At 41.2% G+C, this 23298-nt stretch overlaps 1 protein-coding gene across 1 annotated transcript in view; it reads left to right on the forward strand.

Annotated features, from left to right (window-relative positions):
- The window catches only part of CCSER1 (coiled-coil serine rich protein 1), a 1156365-nt gene that overhangs the window by 693661 nt on the left and 439406 nt on the right, over positions 1 to 23298 (forward strand). The window contains 1 exon segment of the mRNA XM_040327888.1: positions 9867 to 10074. Within this exon segment, the coding sequence (XP_040183822.1) occupies positions 9867 to 10074 (208 nt within the window).

Below are 23298 nucleotides of genomic sequence, written 5' to 3' on the forward strand. Positions count from 1 at the left end.
GATCGTTTCTCTGTTAACAGTGCTGTGTACAAGTTACATATTTATTTCCCTTTGACCTTTTATTAATAACTTCTCAATGCAGAATACATCTTGAACCATTGTACGGGAAATCTCTTGAGGGATTGTGGTCCCAGCCAGACAGGGGAATGCCATAAATAAATCGCGTGGCAGGATGTCTCCAATACACAATGAACAAATTAATTAAATGACCTTCTACACTCAGAAAGCAGCATGCTTTCTAATAATTGAAGAAAGTTAGAAATGAGAGAATTTAGCACATAACAATTGACAATACACACAGAGGGCCAGATTCTCTAAGAATCTGCGTTGGCGTAGTGTAAGCCATTTACACTACGCCACCGCAACTTACAGGAGCAAGTGCCGTATTCCCCAAACACTTGCTCCGTAATTTGCGGTGGCGTAGTGTAAATGGCCCAGCGTATGGCCGCGTAATAGAAGGGGACGGCTTGCATTCAAATTAAGCGCGCCCCCGCGCCGATTGAACTGCGCATGCTCCGGGCTGAAAAATAGCCCAGTGTGCATGCTCCAGCTCACGACGGAAAACGTCAATGACACCGACGTGTGCGTCATTGACGTAAAGTCGTATTCAAGAACGACTTAGGAAAACTACGTAACCGATGAAAAAAGATGACGCAGACCCGACGCCATACTCAACATGGCATATGGCGGACTGGCGTAAGATTATCCCTCATATAGCAGGGGTAACCTTACGCTTACGGAAATGACGTAAGCGACGAGTACGCAACACAAATTTGTTCGGGAATCGGCGTATCAGGCTAGCGGCCGGCGTTGCATTACATCTAAGATCCGACGGTGTAAGTGACTTACACCTGTCGGATCTTGGCCGTATCTATGCGGAAATTATTCTAGGAATCACTCGCATTGATACCCGGGCTCAGAAACAGAGATACGACGGTGTTTCCTGAGATACTCCGTCGTAACTCTTCTGAGAATCTGGCCCAAAATAACCACTTAGTAACCAGTTTCGTCAGGGACCACTTTTCTGCAGCTGCCTAATTGCATAAAATGAAATGTTTAGTTTTTTTAAATATTATCGGAAGGTAAATAAAACAGAAGAGCTTTTACTGTATATTAACCTCTTTGGCACTTCTCAGTGTCCTAGCTTCCCTCCAATCCAGCACTGCAGCCTCCCTCAGTCTCTTATAGGAATTTCTTAGTGTGACAGGGTCACTTTCATATTTCTTCATATTTAAGATGACATAGAATATCTGTATTATTTTTTCTTGTTATAGATGAACCATTACACCTTGATTTTTATTTGACCTTTCTTGTTAGTGTACAGATGCCCCAAGATTGATTAGGATAGAAAAGGAACACTTGAATATTGCAAACAAAGTTTTTGGTGCTAAACATTAGTTGTTATTGTCTATAATGAGGTTGTGTTAAAGTATGCAAATCAGCTGATTAGTATTCACCACTTTTATACTCTGCTGTAATTAACATTTTCAGAAGCAGAAGTCACACTCGTTATGGTGTACTTTAATATTATACAAGGACATAAAGATACTGTTTCCTATTAGATTGCTATAAAACTAAACTAGTGAAATGTTTCTTTACTGATTCTGATCACATATATGTCTTTTCAAATGGAAAGAAAATGGATCTATAGTAAGATTATCTAAACCAGTGATGTTGATTTTATCCATCAGACTATGTTTTCAGTGCTAAAAGGTAGAGACATGCAAAGTCTCTTTTGCATGTCTCGGACCGTTTTCAGCGTACATGCCCGCCCGGAGATTTCTGTATGATGGCTGTACACACCATCATACAGAAATCCGCGCGTACACGATACGCGGTGATGAGGCCGCGACGATGACGCGGCGACGTGCGCGGCCCTGGAAGTTCAATGCTTTCACGCATGCGTCAAAGTCATTCGACGAATGCGAGGGATGGCGGCCGCTCGGACATGTACGGTAAGTCTGTACAGACGACCGAACATGTCCGACGGGCAGGATTCCAGCGGGCATGTTTCTAAACATGTTTAGAAACATTTGTCCGCTTGAAAACGGTCTGGCGGGCAAATGTACGCTGGAATCCTGTCCGCTCGGCTGTACAGACGACTGAACATGTCTGCTGAAACTGGTTCGCGGACCAGTTTCAGCAGACATGTTCGGTCGTGTGTACGGGGCCTACGAGTTACATCATCAGTGGCCACCCAGTGGCATCTAACTTTGTACAGCAACAGTACAATGTTTAAAACAATCTCTAACTTTAATAATAAAAGAAGTCCAGCCTAAGCACATTCGACTGGGCTTCTCCTATGGGTCACAGGAGTGCAATCCCTTTTGCACTCTTGTGACCCCTTTTACAGCAGAGAGCGGTCTGAAGTCCGCTCTCTGCTGACGTCACTGGAATCAGTCCAGGCACAGCATCATCCTGACTCTGGGAGTCTGGTTCCGCCAGGTGGATGGACTGATGAGCGTCTCAGCGAGCCGCTGAGACGGCCACTCCCTGCCAATCCCTGCCCCTTCACAGCTCAGCGATCCAGTGAGCATGAAGAAGCAGAGCAGGAGAGGCAGTATTATTAACAGGCAGTAGCTCTCTGTATGGGGAGGTGAGAGAATGAGCCATCGGCGGTGTTCAGTGGCTCGGTCTCTTTTAAAAGTAGTTTTTGCACTCTGATTAGGCTACATTCACCCAGAGGTGGCTAAATGCTGCCTCTCGATGCAGCAACACTCTGTGCAATGGCTGCATTCAAAGTGGGCAATTAGCCAACCCTGATTGCATTCTTTCTGCATCCAGGGTCAATTGGAGGTTCTGTTCGTATGTAACCACTCAAATAAGCAGTTACATGCAAACAGCGGCAGCACCAGCCATCTATTTGTAGAGAGTACAACTCTAATGTCTACTGTGTTTACAGGCAGCATTTAGAAATGGATGAAGGTGACCCACCTCTCCAGGTGAGACAAGGAAACCTGATGGACGCTGAACATGCATAAATAGCAATGAATGAAGAAATGGCTGCACACCATGGCTAGTTCCAAAAATCCTTTATTGGAATTCCCAATGTAACACAACATGACACTGACAGGCTGCACTGTTGATGCATTTTACACTCTGAAAATTTGCTTAATCATAACACAGATAGGCCCAACTGATTAATCTTAAATAGGATGGGGGTAGATATATTTAGGATGGATTAGTTGGGCATGCCTGTGTTATGATTAAGCACATCTTCAGTGTGTGAAATGCGTCAACCGTGCAGCATGTCAGTGTCCTGTTGTGTCACATTGGGAATTCCAATAAAGGATTTTTGGAACTAGCTGCGGTGTGCAGCCATTTCTTCTTTCACAGCATTTAGAAATGCTGCCCAGAATCTACTGATTCTCATTGGCGGCAGCCCATGTGCAGCCGTGTGAGGCTGGGTTCACAGCTATGCAAATTAAATGCAGGTTTCACCACATCCAGTTCGCATAGCAGGGCATTGTGACCAGCTCTCTATGGTGCCAGTTCACAGCGGCTCCGGTGCAAATTGCACAGGAGCCCTGTGCATCTTTTGGTCCATTTCAGGTCCGAATTCAGACCAAATTCAGCCACGTTTGTGGTGAAATATGTAGAGGCAACTATTCTTTTGTATTGTGACCATAGGGCCATTCTTGCCTGATTATTTTTAGTAATTTTATATTATCTATATCTTAAATACATTTTTCTATTTTTTTATAATTTGATGTTGATCAATCCTTCTGCGCCTTTAAACTCCATTTCTTGCTCTTTGGGTTTTTGACATATTACAGATTGAGCTTTGTCCAAAAATGTTGCTTTTAGGTGTTTATTATAGCCAACATTGTTAGAAAATCATGTTGCTTTTGTTCTTAGTCAAAGATTGTAAAAGAAAACAATTGATAAAAAGAGATAAAGTCAAATTTCTCTGGTCATAAGGCTTTAAGAACTCCGGGATGTTGTGTTGATTAGTGTCCTTGAAATAAATGTGTACAAAAGCCTTTTCGGTACTTGCTTTGTTCACAAACAGCATCCACATCTTGCAAAGTGTCATGTGAAATGACTTTAATGGCACAGTAATATTTTTCACTTGGTAAAAATGTTTGAAGATTTATCTCATTGTGTCATATTTTGTTCTTCCATTAAGACCTCAGGGGGTTGCATGTGTGGGAAGTAGAGAACATAAGAGGGTAAGATGTTTGCTGTATACTGTATGTAAAAGGTGATAGCTAAATTACCCAGTGAGGACATCTCATGCTTTGCTTAGAGAGCCAGCCTTATTCCCAATTCTCTCAGTCTCCCCAATCTAGGTTCGGACAGATGACTGTTTTGAGAAGCAATAGTTGGCTACACAGATGACTCTATGGCTTTTATGATGTAGAATTTGCGCCGCAAGTTTTCAGCGTAAGTGCCTGATTCACATAACACTTACCTGTAAACTTGCGGTGGTGTATCGTAAAGATGTCTGACGCAAGCCCGCCTAATTCAAATGGGTTGTGTACCATTTAAATTAGGCGCGCTCCCACGCCGAACGTTCTGCGCATGCTCCGTTCGCAATTTTTCCGACGTGCTTTGCGCAAAATTATGGCGCCCCGACGTGTTTGTGAATGGTGACGTGCGTAACGTACTTACGCCGTACTTACGCCCAAAAAAATAAAAAAAATTAAATTCGAAGCGGGAACGACGGCCATACTTTATCATGGCTGGTGTAAAGTTAAGCAATGAAAAAGATTGCTTAACTTTGCGACGGGAAAAAACGACGTTACGCACGCGAGTAGGTTCGTGGATCGCCGTAAATGCTAATTTGCATACCCGACGCAGGAAAACGACGCAAACTCCACCCAGCGGCGGCCGAAGTATTGCAGCCTAAGATCCGAAGGCGTACGAAGCCGTAAGCCTGTCGGATCTTAGCCAAAAGCCGTCGTATCTTGTTTGTGAATCACAAACTAAGATACGACGCGGCAAATTTGAAAATACGCCGGAGTATCAGTAGATACTCCGGCGTATTTGTTCTGTGAATCTGGCCCTACATTCTTAAAAGAAAAATATTGACAAATCTGTGTGTTTTTCTTCACAAGATTCCCTTCAACAAAAAGTTCAACATATATAAAGAGGAACTGCAGTCTGCTCACATATTTGTAATAAAAACATATTTGCCATTCTGAAGATTCCCACCACTTTGCATATTATTGTATATATACTGTGATTCTGTACTTGCCAAATATGCTGCAGAAATCTCCCACCACTGTGTCTGACTGCAAGCATTTTTACTGTGGGCAGCTGAAGCTGCTTCCTGTTCACTTCCTGGAGTTACACAGACACACATAGGCACACCTCCAGCTCTGCAACTCTAATTGGCCCTCTTATAACTCACCCCCCTCCCATCCTGGTAAACTCTCACAAGAATGAGAGAGAGAGCTGTGCATTATATCATAAGCCTAGGCTTTTTTTTCCACACAAGAAACAGGAAGTGGGCTGTATAAGGTATTTACTGGCAGAAAAAAAAATATGTTTTACTATCAAAAGTTAAAACAACAGAGGCAGAATATTTAATAGATAGAAATATGAAAAATTATTGAAGTTCAGCTTTAAAGTAGATCAAATTTGAAGTTGGGATGTAAATGGTATCTTTAGAAAATAATGACCTTGTACCATATTTCTCCAAAAACACGGATGAATACTTAAATCACCCTTTTATTTTGAAAGTCAATTTTAAATTCTGTGAGCCAAATCTAAAAATATATTTTCAGTGAGAAGTGAGAATTAAAGCATGAAAGTGCCGCACACCAAAGCCAATCCTAGTTAGGATGTTAAAGCCTCAGTTGATGCCAGTCCCCAGACCACAACCCCTTACATGTTTCGCCCCACCCACCGGGGCTTAATCATTGAGGTACATTTTTTAATTTAGTGGGGACATTTCCAGCATGGCTAAAAAGGTTTCATATTCTCTTTCTAAACATGAATGTCCTTTTAATCATTATTTAAATACTAAATATAATTACTGTATCGTGGTTATGAATAGAACTATTTATCAGATTTAATCACATTTTATGAATTCTGTGCTACATCTAAACTTCAGTATTTCTTTTCACAAATCACACATTTTCCAAATTACTTAGAGTGCTTTTGTCTTTTATCTGCTGCTTCTGTTATCTGAGAACCCTTAACTTGACCTCATTCCAATTTTTCAATATTTGACCCTATAATTAGCCAGGCATTGATTTCACTGGTACATAGGGTTTGCAAATTCAGGTCTTTGAAGTTTTAAGTTTTAAGGGCCCTTTCACACGGGCGGACGAACGGTCCGTTTTTTACAAGTCAGTTTACGGACTTGTAATGCTTCCCTATGGGATTGCAGATGTTAGCGGATGATGTATCCGCTAACGTCCATAAAGATCTGCCTCCGCAAAGATCCGCTTTTTCAGACGGAAGAAAACCCTATTTTTCTTCCGTCTGGCGGAACGGATCGTATGAATACGGACACACGATCCGTAATTCATCAGATTCCCCATAGGGGAGAGCGGAGGAAAGACAGGGCGGTCTCTGCACAGTGTGAGGGGACCGCCCTGTCCGCCGACAGCTCAGCTGGGATTTACGGATGATCCCCGCTGAGCAGACGGACACACACGGGGCGGATCAATATGGATCCGCTCCGTGTGAAAGAGCCCTAAAAGGTTCAGCTGAACAACCACTGGTCAAACTTTTCAGAAGTTCACTTACCTCTACTTATGATTAAAGTGTTACCAGAGTGTTTTTGAATACAATTATTTAAATATATATACATTTATTTCAATGTTGCAGAGAATTATTATTATTATTATTATTATTATTATTATTATTATTATTATTATTATTATTATTATCAAGTTATTTTAGTAATATAAATGTACACTATCTCCCACTTGGTTTTAAGTCTTATCATGGCTTATCATGCTAAATTCACGTAATAGTAGCTACATTAATATTGTGATAAGCTGTCAAAATGACAACAAAAACCTCATTGGTTGCAGATTGCATCTTTTTGTCTCATCCTCTCTAATAATTGCTTTGTAATTTTTTTCAATAGAACCCATGGTTTAGTATCAGCAGACATCCAATTATTGTCTTCTATAGAAGATTTCTGGTGTCAACAAATAGTCTTTTTTCATATGCATTAACTGCTTCTTCAATAAAATTGCCCAGTAGAACAACACAGACCCACTTGGGATCCAATAATGGCCAGACCTGTGTGTCTTGTCTTGCTTGTTCACAAAGTAACAATTAGTTCCAACCGAGACTTTCAGAAAAGGCCCACTGTCAGGCTGCAATAACATGTATGCAAATTGCTTTCTGTAGGAGCTGTTGACATAAACCTACAGCCAAACTCTCGGCTTGACTCTGCATAATAATGGCTGACAAATTTATAGTGCGTAAACCAGAACAGTCTGTGTATCATTCTGCCAAAGCTATCAACAAATCTTGGATTTGAAACATAGAAAATACACTTCTTCCCTCTTTCCTGTGATCCACCTCCTGCTTTATGGAAATGATTTATTGGTTGACACAGGATACCAATAAAAGCCTATGATTTGTAGCATTGCCTTTAGGATCTTGTATTGCCAGTATAAACACCATATTGTTGCATCCCTGTTGACAGTTTCTCTTTAAAAAATGATGGAGTGCAAAATAGTCTGTGTTCCTTTTATTTAGGCAGCATAATTGCTGCAGCCACACACACACACACACACACACACACACACACACACACACACACACACATGTGCCCTTCCTCTTTACACCAATATTACTGTATTCGCTTGTCAGTAGTCACACAAAGGGTGAGGAGATTGATAAAGGTGGTAGTAAAGCTAATGCATTTGTTTACTACTCTCCAGATTGTGTACATACTAGACTATCCAGGGGTGGAGATATCATCAGAGCAGCACATTATAATCTCCTCTCAAATTCTCATCACAGGCCTCACCCCATCTTGTTTTTCCAGGCAGAAACCATTATAATCCATACTGCCAGGGGGAAGTTGTGCATTTTATTTTTACATTGATTGATATATAGTGCCTTGAAAAATTATTCATACCCCTTGAAATTGTCCAATTTTGTCATGTTTCAACACAAAACAAAGTGCCACAAAATCGTGAATTGGAAGGAAAATGATAAATGGTTTTCAACATTTTTTTACAAATAAATATCTGAAAAGTGTGGCATGCATTTATTCAACCCCCCTTTACACTGATACCCCCAAATAAAATCTAGTAGAACCAATTGCCTTCAGACGTCACCTAATTAGTAAATAGAGTCCACCTTTGTGTAATTTACTCTCAATATAAATACAGCTGTTCTGTGAAGCCCTCAGAGGTTTGTTAAAAAAAACTCAGTGAACAAACAGCATCATGAAGGCCAAGGAAAACACCGGACAGGTCAGGGATAAAGTTGTGGAGAAGTTTAAAGCAGGGTAATACCACCAGATATAAGTAACAGCCAGAAAGACACTTTTAAAGTACAGTGTGTGTCGCACTGGTTGCCTATACTGAGTCTCGGGATTTGACTCAATAGGGCATCACCCCCATTCAACACATATTCATTGGGGGGCAACATCTGGACCTTAATGAAAATACAGTCTACATTTAAAGTGCTATATACAGTTGTGCTCATTATAATTCTATGTCTATTATTTAAAGAATATGAATGATAATGCAAAAACTTTTCTTTCACTCATGGTTAGTGTTTGGCTGAAGCCATTTATTATCAATCAACCGTGTACTCATAATGACAACAGAAACTACCCAAATGACATTGATCAAAAGTTTACCATGTATTGCCCCCTTTAACATCAATGACAGCTTAAAGACTTATGTGGTATTTGTGGATGATGCTCTTTATCTTCTCAGATGGTAAATCTGTCCATTCCTCCTGGCAACAAGCCTCCAGTTCCTGTAAATTCTTGGGCTGTCTTGCATGAACTGCACATTTGAGATCTCCCCAGAGTGGCTCAATGATATTGAGGTCAGGAGAACCAGAACCTTCACTTTATTCTTATGTAGCCAATGACAGGTCAAATTGGCCTTGTATTTTGGATCATTGTCATGTTGGAATGTCCAAGTACTTCCCATGCGCAGCTTCCTGGCTGAAAATTCCAACAGGGAGCCAAGTCCAGAAAGTAAACCAATGAGCCAAACTAATTATAAAAGTCACACTGGACTGTGGCTACCGCACTCAAATGACCAGATGAGAAACAGACAAAAACAACATTTTTGAAGCGCAGATCCAGGAGGTGGCAAGGAATCAATTTGAGATAGAATCCATGTGAAATTTAAAACAGTTTATTACAGATAAATCATGTAACCAATACACAGTACAAATGGGAAAAATCATCAGAATGGCCAAACTCACTGTCATAGTGCTGGGCTACATCAGGGAGCGGCAGGTGAGACCAGAGATGGATGCTGGGTGGGCAGGGGGGCAGAGGGGTACGACACTGAGCTGCAAGGTGTCCTGACACCACAGGACTCCTCCCCGGCCACGTCACCTGCGGTCGGTGCGTGTGACATGGCCGGGGAGGAGTCCAGTGGTGGAAAAGATGACCAACGTAATCAGTTTTTGTAATCCACCTGTATCAAACTTCTGGATTAAAAAGGCAGAGAAAATTGTTGCATTGTTGGAGCACGGGAAAATAAATAATGTAAGCATAAGCCAAATTGTAAAAAAAGTATTAAATAAATAGGCAGCAAAATTGAACAATAAATACATTTTAAAATAACTGAAAATACTGTGTTTTATCGTATAAGCATGAACGTAATATTTATTACATTGTTTTAATAATTATATACTGTCCATTAATATAAGTTGATAGATATCACCAAATTAAATCTAAAAAAATTATTTTCTAGAAATCTCTATCTACATTTGCCAAGAGAAAGCGATCAAGAGGATACTAAGTGCCCTCGTGTCTGCCAAGTGCCCACCAGCCCATCTGTGGAATGGCCCTTTGCACAGGAAGACATCAACGGCTTGGAATCATTGCCTTTCAGATTGATGATGCAAGACTGTACATCTGTAAAGACATTACTGCTCAAAATGAAGAGAATCCTGCAAGAGGTAATGACTTCATTATCTAAGAGATTTATAGCACTCGCTGTCAGTGGGCTGGCTTATGGAATTATAGAAAAATAAATGGAAAAAACAGTGAAGGTGAAGAGAATTTAATATCCTGTGTGTGGTGTTGGGAATTTAATATCACCGATGAGAACAAACACCATGAGCTGCTAAAGCAGAGCATGCATCTCTGAAGCGTACATGAAAAAGTTCTAGCTAACTTTCTCTTAAGAGCTATAATTTTTAGATTGATTACACCGATAACTGATTATTTGCATAAAACCGTAAGTTCTATGGGTATTATTGGGAAATGATATTCCATTGCTACCAAAGCACATTACTTATTCAGTAGCCTTGTCGTCTTTCTGAGTGAATGAATGGATGGTTCTATAAAATCACTGTACTTTATATAGCATTATATTGTAGTAGACCTAAACCATGCAATACATACACACAGACAAATTAAATAGACAAAATAGAATATAAAAGAGAGCTGGTTTTATGAGGGTTCATCTGGATAACAGGAACAGCAAATAAACAAATAAATGAATAATCCAGACGGAAGGATGTATTTCCATTCAATTGCAATGTAATGCCAGATATACAGTACACGTTTCTGAAGTTAGATCCAAGTTAGATGTAATTTGAATAAATAAATCCTGTACTGTAAAATTAATAACATTGGCGATTCATAATGACGACTAGGAAACACTTTGTAGATCTTAGGCCCCGTACACACGACCGAACATGTCTGCTGAAACTGGTCCGTGGACCAGTTTCAGCAGACATGTTCGGTCGTCTGTACAGCCGAGCGGACAGGTTTCCAGCGGACATTTGTCCACCCGACCGTTTTCGAGCATACAAATGTTTCTTAGCATGCTAAGAAACATGCCCGCTGGAATCCTGTCCGTCGGACATGTTCGGTCGTCTGTACAGACTCACCATACATGTCCGACCGGCCGCCATCCCTCGCATGCGTCGAATGACTTTGATGAATGCGTGGAAGCATTGACCTTTCAGCGTCGCGCACGTCGCCGCGGCGATGGCGCAGACACGTCACCGCGCTGTCTGTCCACGCGGATTGTCTCTCATTTCTGTCTGATGGTGTGTACAACCATCAGACAGAAATCTCCGACCAGAAATGTCCGCTGAAAACGGTCCGGCGGACCGTTTTCAGCGGACTGTCCGGTCGTGTGTACGAGGCCTTAGTTGTCACTTTGTGAAAGCTAAAATGTGATAAACTATGTAACATAATTATAGCTGTAGTGATCTTGCCATTGATAATGTTTGCTAACAGCAATAGCCTTAGGTTAAAAGGATTCCTGTGCAAAATACAGTACGGCAACCCTTACTTTCATTTTAAAGAGAAATCCCAGATAACAGGTGAACACAGGTGAGGCTGATTTACTAAATTAGTTAAACATCTTCACTTACTAAAGTGTAGCTGTGTTCACTTTGAATACCCAGTCATATGCAAATGAAATTAATAAACCAAAATGTACTTTTCATGTGAATGGATAATTTAAGTAAATGTTCAAATTAATAAGTGAACATTCTCTGTGGCTTTAGCCAGCCAGTAAGCAAATGCTGTCATCAAAGCTGCAGCTCTACTAAAACGATAGCGGTCACTCAGTTTTCCTTAATCTAAATTTCTTCTACACTCAGATTTTCACAGATCATCTAGTAGGGTTAGGAAGAGGAATGTAAGCTTTACCTAGACCCTGTGTAACTCCTCTGAATCCTGCATTACCAATCACATTCAAGCATCTAGGGCATGTCTGAATCTGATTGGTGGCTATGAGACATTTCCTAGGACTGACATTTTGTTTGCATAAGGCGTTTTTGTATGTGATAAACAACAGGGAACCTGCAGTGTGTGTTCCAACATCTTAAAGCGGATGTCCACCCAATTTTTTTTTTAAAAGCCAACAGCTTCAAATACTGCAGCTGCTGACTTTTAATAAATGGACATTTACCTGTCCAGAACGCCCGCGATGTCGGGCAATTGATCCTCTCTCGGCTGCCCCCGCCACCATCCCCGGTGAGGGAATCAGGAAGTGGAGCATTGCGGATTCACTGCCCAGTTCCCTACTGTGCATGCACGAGTCGCGCGGCACATCTTTACTGGTCCCCGCTGTCTCCTGGGACCAGTGTGTTTCCCAGAAGACAGCAGGGGTGACGCGAAGGGGCGTTACTCCTGTGGTAGCCTATTCCCGGAAGTAGGTGCAAATACCTGTATTATACAGGTATCTGCACCCACCTCCCCCTGAAAGGTGCCAAATGTGACACCGGACAGGGGGAGGGTTCCAAAAAGCAGAGTTTCACTTTTTGTGTGGACTTCCGCTTTAAGCAAGTATGTTCTAAGATCATCAGATTACATGGTAAAGGGAGTGGGGTGAACTGGTGCCGTACAGCATTGCCCAAATGATAAAATAATGTACTAAGCAGGTTGCAGGTTGGTTATACTTTTTGTATACATTGCAAGGCTTGGTTTTAAGTTATGTGTGTACGCTGAGACTTTTTTTAATGAAGTTAACATTATTGAAAGTGGCCTTGTACATAGAACTTCATGCTGACTTTCCATGTTCTCATTATATTACACTAGCTATCAGAATGATGCAGTGTCATCTTAAACAATGGATTCATGTTACAAACTTGCCAGTTTCCTGAAGATATAAATTGGGATGCCAGTGCCTGCTCTTTTCTCATCATTTCTTTTTTCTTATCCTTTTCTTTTCCTAAAACATAATCTTTCTTTCAGATTGAAGCAGTATTTACAGAATACTTCTGGCTCCAGATTTGCCATTGTCCACTGTAGACCTGAAGTCCATGGAGTGTGTGCTGTACACCCAGCACGTATTCTGAGCTCCTTCTCAAAAGTTTTCTGGCTGTATCAGACTTCAATACTTTCTGAAACTCTGAACCGAAGTAAGCAGCTTAATGTCAGAGTAAAGCTGCAACTCCTGATCTGCATGCTTTTTCCAGGTCTTTGGCTCAAACTATTGAAGCCACTGGATCAGTATAACTAGCATTTTTAGAAGTAAATGTCAACAATGGCAGTCTATATACTTCCTTAGTACAGGCTACCTTTATTATAGTTATGCCTTCTGATTATATACAAATTTTTTATAACTAGCTACAAAGAATATACGTTGAGTTATTAACCCCCCCCTGGTGGAATTCCCGAGTCTGGCTCGGGGTGGAATTTCAGGACCAAAAGCGGTAACCCCGAGCCAGACTCGGGATCGCCTTTCAGTGTCCACAGGCACAAGTTACTTACCTTGTCCCTGGATCCTGCGATGCCTCCCCGCTGTGTGATCGAGTAGTGTACTCCTCACTCGATTCACAGTGCAGAGTGCCGCCGAGCTCCGTTCCCTGCAACGTTACGACGCACGGGGGGGGGGGAGATTGGCGCCAAATTTAAAAAAGTAAATAAGCACAATACATACAGTATACTGTAATCTTATAGATTACAGTACTATATGTAAAAAAATACAAACCCCCCTTGTCCCTAGTGGTCAGCCCAGTGTCCTCCTTTGTTCTGTCGGTGTGATCTTCGGGACTCTTCCCTGCTTCCTCCCGTACCAACTTCAGTTTCTAATCAGTGGTGGATTCCTACCTCTGCTAACTGACCTACTATAGTGAATCTCAGCTGGATTGGGACTTTTTTGTTATACGTCCTTTCACTACTTATGTAGTTTCTCTTTTTTGGGATTGCCTTTTCTGATTCACAGAAATCATTGTGGTTAATTATTTAGACACGTCATTTAATTATTGTTGTGATCTGCTCTTTATCACATGATTGATTGTTTTCACAATGTTATATTATCCTAATGTTTGAAGTGTGATATCACATATCCACACAGGGTTAAATATTTACATCAATTGCCCTGGGTAAAGCTATTATTGGCCTAACTTGGGACATATACATATTAATAATCTAATTTCACTTTAATGAATTATTATTACTATTTTTGTACACCAGGTTTTTTTCAGGAATTTAAGGGTATAGTCACCCATATGTGTATGGAATAACTACACACCTTAATAGGTGGTATTTCTAGCGCAAACACTTTATTTATATTTTCTTTATCCGATGAAAACGGACTGATGGATTTTTTCATCAGTTATCCGATGAAGATATTACCATCATATAATTATGTATCAGAAATCAATAAACATAAATGCATTTTTATTTTTAGCAGTGTGCTTCATTTAAAGTCCCACCAATCTCCCCCCTTGTTCAAATATATTCGGGGTGGAGGCACATGAATTTACCCCTCATTGCCTCATATAAAGTCCCACCTCTATTCCCCCCGTTCTTTGTATAAACCTCGATATGCCCCATCATGTGCACTGAGCAGTGAAGGAGTCAGGCAGGGCTTTTATCCTTATGGAAGGTATCTTTGCATACATTAGGCCTCATACACACGGACGGACTGTCTGATGAAAACGGTCCGCCGGACCGTTTTCATCGGACAGTCCGCTGCCGGATTTCTGTCTGATGGTTGTACACACCATCAAACAGAAATCCGCACGGACACGATATGCGGTGATGTGCGCGGCCCTGGAAGATCAATCACTTTGACGCATGCGAGGGCTTACGGCCGAGCGGACATGTCCAGGGAGTCTGTACAGATGACCGAACATGTCCGACGGACAGGCTTCCAGCGGACATGTTTCTTAGCATGCTATGAAACATTTGTCCGCTGGAAACCTGTCCGATCCACCGGACAATTGTCCGGTCGGCCGTACAAACGACCGAACATGTCCGCTGAAACTGGTCCGCGGACCAGTTTCAGCGGACATGTTCGGTCGTGTGTACGGGGCCTAAGAGTGCTCAGATCACCAGCAACAAAGAACATGTACACAGTGCTGGCCTGACAGACTGGAGAAGCAGAAAGTGAGACAAGGTGAGCTCCAAATATGTGTAAATGTATTTTTACATTTACTGAGGGAGAAAAAAGGCATACTGGGCTGTTTTTTTAGGATAGTAATCCTTAATGCTCATATCCAACCAAAATAACTTATTGTGTTTTGGGTGGAGTTATAGGAGATAGCTGTGTGTAAAATATTTAGCTGTCTAATTATAGTGTAAGTTAACACTGTGAAGGCCAGTACATCGTTCAGTACACATATAAAATGTCAGCAGGTGATGTGTTGTGTTGTGGAAGCCTAAAACCCTAGTTGTAGATTTCAGGCAACAGCTGGATATTCACATTCATTGATTCTCCCTGTAGACTTTACCCCCTCCTTAAACAAAATGTGCTCTAAGTATAGCCAGAATACTGTCTTAAAAAGAAGGTAGCACCATCCATCTCCTGTCTGAAGCCTAATTCAGAAAGGCAGCAGTAGTGCAGGCAGCAGTGTAATTAAATAGCTAAAACAGTGCCAATACTGTATTCACAAACTAGAATTGGATAGATAAATAAAACTCTTTTTTTTTTTTGTATCTTTGTATGTGGTTAGTGCTTAGAACTGAAGTCTGTAAAATCCTATTCGCAGACAGTCGACCTCAAACATTAACAAATATGTGAAAAAAATTAAATCACTGTCTGAAAGCTATTATATAGATATAGACCTATTAACAGGTAATTGCATGATGTTATTATGACAGCTCTGATTAATTTGTGAACTGACTTGAGTTTCCTGTTTAATGCAATGCAACATGAATATATAATGAATATATCTGTCATATAATAAATATAAAATTATCTGTAATAGTAGAGAATGACATACGGTATATTTGAATGTCTTGCCCTGGAGGATAAGACATGTTACTTCACTGGTAGACAGCAGGCAATCAAAATATATAAAAAAGTGGAGAAACACATATTAAAGAAAAGGTCAATAACATTTTTATTGAATTGAAGAATGCTGCCTCAAAGGAATTTTACAATTTTAATTTCAAACAAAAAGTTACTGTGGTTCTTTAGGCAATCTTCCAAAACCAGAAAAAGATGAAAACAAGCTGTGTATATATAAGTAAAGAATTATACAGCAGCATTAATGTACTACAGCATATTCCATCTTGAATTTAAGTTTCAGATGTGATTTAATCAGTCCTTAGAGAATATTTGGAAGTTAGATGAAGTTATACCTTAATAGATGAGTTTAGATTCACTTAGTTATCCCATATTATTTTGTTCTTGTTAGAATGCAATTAGATATGTAATTGTTATAGAAAAATTGTATATAAAAAAGTTGACCAGTGATTTTGAAATCATAGTGATTGTCATAGCAAGGAAACATGGGGCATGGGAAGTGACCTCCTACTGTAACTATAAAACTCCTGCAGGTGAGAATGGATTTTATTCATAGCACTCCAATGCTGTGCCTTCTAAATGTACCCACTGGTGAAGAACAGTAGGTGTTGGCAGCTGAGCTGAATGGTAAGGTCATACAAAATTAGACAAAATGAAATGCAAATTAGGAAACAAGCCAACTTGTTATAGCAACTATCAGGCAAGGTACAAAGACAGGAGCTGAACTGCAGTTAAAAGATGATTCAAGGATTAAACGAAAGGAGTAAGTAGCCGACACTTAGGAAATCAGAAAACTTCAAAACTTAGAGGCAAAAGAACAAGAAATACTGAATATTATGGAGGCTTCGCTTGGGCTTGGAGTGATTTATATGAACATGGAGTCCAATGAATTTACAACATATTCCAGTGCGTGTTAAGGCTGAAATTTAAACAGGCAGTAGTTTGACACTTTTCTGACACTATTATCGCATTAGAAAGTCAGGCAGTTCCATTAACAGTTCTGATCCATGCAATATATCCAGGTAGTTCTTATATGTGCCATTTTACAATATGTTGCTATGGGTGTAACAAATTGGAAAAGATTTGCTGCCAGTTTGTAGATAAGGTTTAGGTTAGCCAAAAAGCACTCACAGTGTCGTCGCTGTGCAAAGTAAAGAGAAGGGCATATTTGCATGTGCCCCCCCTCCACCTGTCATTGTTTGCTAAGACACAAGGGGTTGAACACTGCCAGTGGGCAAAGTCTGATAAGTGATAATGAGAGACTAATTCCCCATCGGGTTTACTTTCCTTGTAAATGACAGTGGATGGTAGTAGGCAAATTCCATAGTCGCTATCAGGCTATCAGCTAAAGCTTTATTTTGGTAGTAAAAAATTGTATATATATTATATAATATATAATTATATACATATATTAATAATTGAAAGCAACAGACAACAATTTAGAAAAAAAAACTGTTTCCATTTCTGTTGTAAAACATCAAATATATAGCCTCTGTGCATACATTTAGACCATTTTTTTTTTCTCTGGGGTGGAATTTATCTGCATTTGGTGGATTCCAGTTGCTTCTCTCAGGCCCCGTACACACGACAGAGGAACTCGACGTGCTTGGCACGTCGAGTTCCTCGTCTCGTTTTGGGATGAAGCCGCCGAGGAGCTCGGCGGGCCGCCTTCTCCTATAGAACAACGCGGCCAACGAGAAAATAGAGAACATGTTCTCTATTTTCTCGTCGAGCTCCTCGGCGGCTCCATCGAGCCAAAACTGTACAGACGACAGAGATTCTCGGCAGAATCCGGGTTTTGACCGAGTTTCTCGGCGAATTCTGCCGAGAATCTCTGTCGTGTGTACGAGGCCTTAGGGTTTGTTCACAGGAGGTGAGAGAGCAATTGTCCCATTTCACATCATTCAATGAAGCACAAAACAACGCATTACACCGCACACCATAGAGTTTAATTACGTTTTTTTGGTGTTTTTGGTAAAATAGAATAGTAAGTAAAGGCTAAAATAAACAAGTTTAACAGTTTAAAGCCTTGCCTCCCCACTGCTGATAAACATGCTGCATATTGTTTGCAATAAATCAGTGCACATAACCTTTCTTCCCTTCTTTGAAATGTTCGCATAAAGTCACTCGCCAGCTTCCAGTGTGCTAAACATATTTAATGGGAGAAAGAATTCCTTCCACCAGCTGCAGCAAGCCCCTCACTGACACACAAAAGATGGAGCTGTGCAATCATATGATCACTCCAAAGAAGTGAATACATGTATTTACAATGCAATGTGCTGTAACAGTGCCACACATGTACACAACGCACACCAGGAGGCACAAGCTGATTGGAGCAAACTGGCCTTTAACCCATGACAAACCTAACAAAGCAACATAGTCTACATGCAGGTGATCATTGTCACTATTTTAATACAGCAAACGTTATTAAGCAAGCCTAGCATAAAATGGAAAAGTCAGCAGTATAGCCTAAAAATCCCTGTGGAAAAAAACAAACCTTTCTCAGTCCCAGCTTTTGACACGGTGAAGTCAAAGTGCTTCATTACTGCCTTCCAGGAAGCTTTTTTTTTTATGAAAGGTCCACTTTAATGCCATTCAGTTAGAGTCAACATCCACTATAATTCAAAACTACATTTCACAGTCTACCGTCTTCCTTGTTGTAATGTTGTTTGACAGTCCAGTAATGTTTTACGATAACTGAACAAACTGTTGTTCTAGCACATTGTCAAATCAGCGACTGGTAGATTTTCTGGAAGAAGTGCGAATGTATCCGTTAAAAGCAGTGTGTGAAATGGCTTATCACGCATCTCTGATGTTAGAAGGATATAAGTGAACCTAGTTAAGTACAAGGGGATGTTTATGTTCCTAAAAACTGCTGTCTTGTGGGAGTAAAAAAACAACAACATTTGAATCAATTCGCAATGACCGATTTTGAATACAGTTAATGTGGACCTGAACACTTTACAAGTCTGCATTAACAAAATTAATGACAGGTCACAATATGCATTACCAGTATGATTAAAAAAAAAAAGTTTGACTAAGAGGAGCTTACTGGGAGAAGGACAATATCTGAGTATCCTGCACGTATCCTGCTACCATCACTATTTGTATAATGGCCCCCCAGGTACAGTGGCAGCAGAAGGACTACTGTGTGTGAAGCCCCATACACACTATCAGTTTTCCTGCAGGTTTTTCTCTTCAGGTTTACCAAAACCATTTAATATGAGGTCAAACCTTAAAGAGACACTAAAGGCAGATTTTTTTTTTTTAAATAAAAAACATGTTATACTTACCTCCGCTGTGCAGTGCAGTTCGTTTTGCAGAGTGACCCGGATCCGTGTCTTCTGGGGTCCCTCGGCGGCTGTCTCGGCTCCTCCTCGCAAAAGCTTTCCACGTTCATGCAAACTCCCTCGCATGGTGGAAAGCTTTTGCGAGCGTGCTCCCGTGATACATCGGCGGCCATAGCCGCCGACTGTATCACTCGACTTTCCTTAATGCATAGGATGCATTAAGGTAAAAAAACTTTTACCTTTACAACCCCTTTAAGAATTTCATTTTGTATGCAATCAGGCAGGCCCATGCGCTACATGGTTTTGGTAAATCTGAAGAGAAAAACCTGCAGGAAAACTGATAGTGTGTATGGGGCTTGAGACTACATTTTCATGCTGGCTGGTCACAGGGTGGGAGGCATCAGGGGAATTTAGCTGTGTGAGTGTAAAAAATAAAAATAAAAATGAGGAACTCTGTTGACATGCTTTTGTTCATGTCGGAGCTACTTCTGTCCCCAGTGAAACTAATGGAATGCAAAACCAGGCTAATAGAACTTAGAAGTGGGTGCAATGCGGGTCAGCTGCAGGTCATATACACTTGTTTGAATTCTGAATGATCGTATAAATATATCAAACTGATTTTAAATACAGGATGAATGCACTTGTTCACCAACACAAGCCCTTGCTCTGGCAGTTCTCAAGATGAGCGGCAGAAAAAGGGAGCAGATCTGTGTTTGTGTCAGGGAAATGGCCGTGGAAGTACTGGCAATCTTGCCAGTAGAAGAAATGGCCGAAGGCTGTGTCAGGGAAATGGCCGTGGAAGTACTGGCAATGTTGCCAGTAGAAGAAATGGCCGCCAGAGGCACATCATGTGACAGGTGGATCCCCCTGCTGGCCTATAAAAGGCTGTCACTGTCTGACCCAAATTGCTGGATTTTAGTCAGCTTCCTGTGTTCCTGTGTCTGTTTACCTTGTAACTCCTGGCTTGACCTCTGCTTTTGGCTTGACCTGTGATCCCGATTATCTCCTCGCTCTGACCTTGGCTTGGCTGACTATTCTTTGATCCACTTCCCACTGTTTATGACCCAGCTTGCTCCTGTTTGCTCTTGGACTGTCTTCTGGTATATGACCTCTGGTCTGGCTGCGAACCCTGCTCCTGGTTTACCCTGCAAACGCCTACTCAGGACTTCTTCTTGCATGGCTACTGACATTACTACCCAGCGTACCCCAGCTACATTCTGCTTACCAGCCTGTTGCAGCACTACTGGCAACCCGTGCACCTTTGGGCACCGTATCCCCTGTATCACTCCCAGGGGAGCGCTGCACTTATCCGCAAGGGGCGCCCTCTCTGCCACTCGGCCTCACATCAGAGACTTGACAGTTTGAAGTGAATATACAGTTGAGTACATAAAATTGAATGCAGAGGTATCAGAATGCAGTCCCCTGGGTTACATCTTTGGCCTTGATGTAGATGCTGAGCTTGAATGAGCCACAGCATTGGTGGTGGACTTCTCGAAAGATTGGAAGATTAATGTGTTATCAGGAGGAACATTCGGGGCAAATCAATAAATCCCTAAAGGGTTTTCCTATCGTATGGCCCTTCAAAATTGCTGAGCTCAAATATCCCTGCCACCAGTTTTGTTAGTCATACTGACACTTGTTCTAAATGTTGATACTTTTACAATAATATGCATACAATTTTCATAGATAACAAAACTTATGGCAATTAAAGTGGTTGTAATGGTTGCCGTTTTTATTACCTTCATGTATTCTATGTATGAAGGTAAAAAACCTTCAGTGTGCAGCACCCCCCCCCCAGCCAGCATTAATACTTACCTAAGTCTGATCTCCATGTAGCAATTTATACCAGAGCTGAGGCACTCCTGGGTCTCTCGCTCCCCATGGCTGAGATGCAACAGCAGGAGCCATTGGCTCCCACTGCTGTCAATCACAGCCAGTAAGGTGGGAGCAGGGTGTTGGAGCAGAGGGTGGGGCCAAGCAGCGCTCTTTGTGTCTTATGGACCCAGAAAGCCAGTTCAGAAGCAAGCATGCACGAGTGCCCCTATAGCAAGTAGCTTTCTGTGGAGTCACTTGGCAAGGGGGAAGGAACCCAAGAAGAGGGTGATCAGGCTGCTCTGTGCACAACTATTGCATAGAGCAGATGTATATAACAAATTTGGTATTTTATAAAAAAAATAAAACATTTTCCTTTGCAAATGCTTAAGACCTACTCTAAGTTGGCATACATTGTCAGGCAGAATGCTTGGCTCTGTAATTTTCCACTGCTACATTCTCCCCTTCTCATTTCTCACGTGTTGTGAAGGATGCTGTTAGCTTCAGCGCTGACATCATTCAAGCAAACAGTGACAGCGGACAACGCCTGATAGAGAAGCTGAGACACTAGTTGCCCATTTGGTCTACACTCTCCTTGTGATAGACTGCAGACAGTGGGTGGGTTCTCTAGCCTATAGCAGCTATATGTTGACTATGGATCTGCCCACTGCCTGCTGTTAATCACAAGGGGAGAGGACCTGATGGGGAACTAGTGTCTGTGAATCCCGATCAGCTTAAAAAAAAAAAATCTCTGTTGCACTGTCTGTGTTACAGGTGCATAGGCAGAAGGAAGTTGAGCTGCACAGAAGATGTCTGTGTGGACAATCCAGTCTCAGTGTGCCTTCACATGTGGTGGGTGCCGCAGATTCATGTATCTGTTTACAACAAGTACATTCATTTGTCTACTGCACTGACATTTTCATAAGGAGGCACTTCAGAGTTCTAAAGAGTGTCTTAGATACTCTTAATGAATTCCCCTGATTGTGTTCTCTTGGAGAGATAGCAAATACCTGTAATTTTTACCCGTATGCATTACTTAGTATGCATGGTGATACTTGCCCTCAGGAACTATGAAAAAATTGAAAAAGCAGTTCAGAACTAGAGAAAATACTTAATGTATTTGAGCTAATATTATATAAATATACCTGTGTTTTCTATCCGCACATGAGTTCACTGTTATGTTAAAGTCAAAGCTCTTGATTAAGGTTATAGCATATAAATGCATACAGCCCATGTTCCGTAGAACAGCATTTTGGTCCAAAGCTTATATAATTTCCAGGAGGCCCTATAAGGTAAGTCACCAATCTAAATGCCTAGAATGTTCTGAATGTTGCAGGTTACCATTCTGCAGTGAAATGTTCATCAAATGTAAATGTCCGAGCGGGCAGGATTCCAGCGGACGGTTTTAAAACACGTCCAGGAATATTTGTCTGCTGGGAAAAGGCCCGGCGGGCAAATGTTTGCTGGAATTCGGCCCGCTCGGGCCTACACACGACCGAACATGTATGCTGAAACTGGCCCGCGGACCAGTTTCAGCATACATGTTTGGTCGTGTGTACGGGGCCTAAGTACACCCATTCTTACCTGTTGTCTTTGGGGCTTGATAGACGCTAAAAATGTCTGTCAAATGGCAACTTATAAAGTTAATTTAAATGTAGCCTAGGGTTTATCCAATGCCAGACATTTTTTAGTTGGGTAAAGAAGTGATCTATTCATATCTTTGTCAGGTATTTATTGCCATGTTATTCACATTGGGGGGATTACACCAACTTTCTGTCCTGTTAACTATACAGAATATGAGGGGAAGTCTCAATAAAAGCTTGACACTGGTTAAGACTTCCATTGCTGTTTGAGTACTTAGTGGATAGATTCTGCTATTCTGTTTGGCCAAAAGTTTGTTTCCTGTGGTAATCTGTACCTATTCAGCAACAAGAGCATATGTCCGGTCAGGTGTTGATGTAGAACTCCTGGCTCACAATTGGCATTCCTAATCATCTTAATGGTGTTCAACTCCAGGGTTCTGTGGAGGCCACTTCAACCCCTTAACACCAAAACATTTCCCCTATGGAACTTGGTTTTGCACATGGGCACAGTTGTGCTCAAACAAAAAAGGGCATTACCCAAACTGTTGCAAGACTGTAGGCACACAATTGTCTTAAATGTACAGTATCTCACAAAAGTCAGTACACCCTCACATTTTATATCTTTTCACGTGACATCACTGAAGAAATTACACTTTGCTACAATGTAAAGTAGTGAGTGTATGGCTTGTATAACAGTGTAAATTTGCTGTCCCCTCATAATAACTCAACACACAGCCATTAATGTCTAAACCACTGGCAACAAAAGTCAGTACACCC

Source organism: Rana temporaria, chromosome 1 (genome assembly GCF_905171775.1).
Source record: "Rana temporaria chromosome 1, aRanTem1.1, whole genome shotgun sequence".
Lineage (NCBI taxonomy): Eukaryota > Metazoa > Chordata > Amphibia > Anura > Ranidae > Rana > Rana temporaria.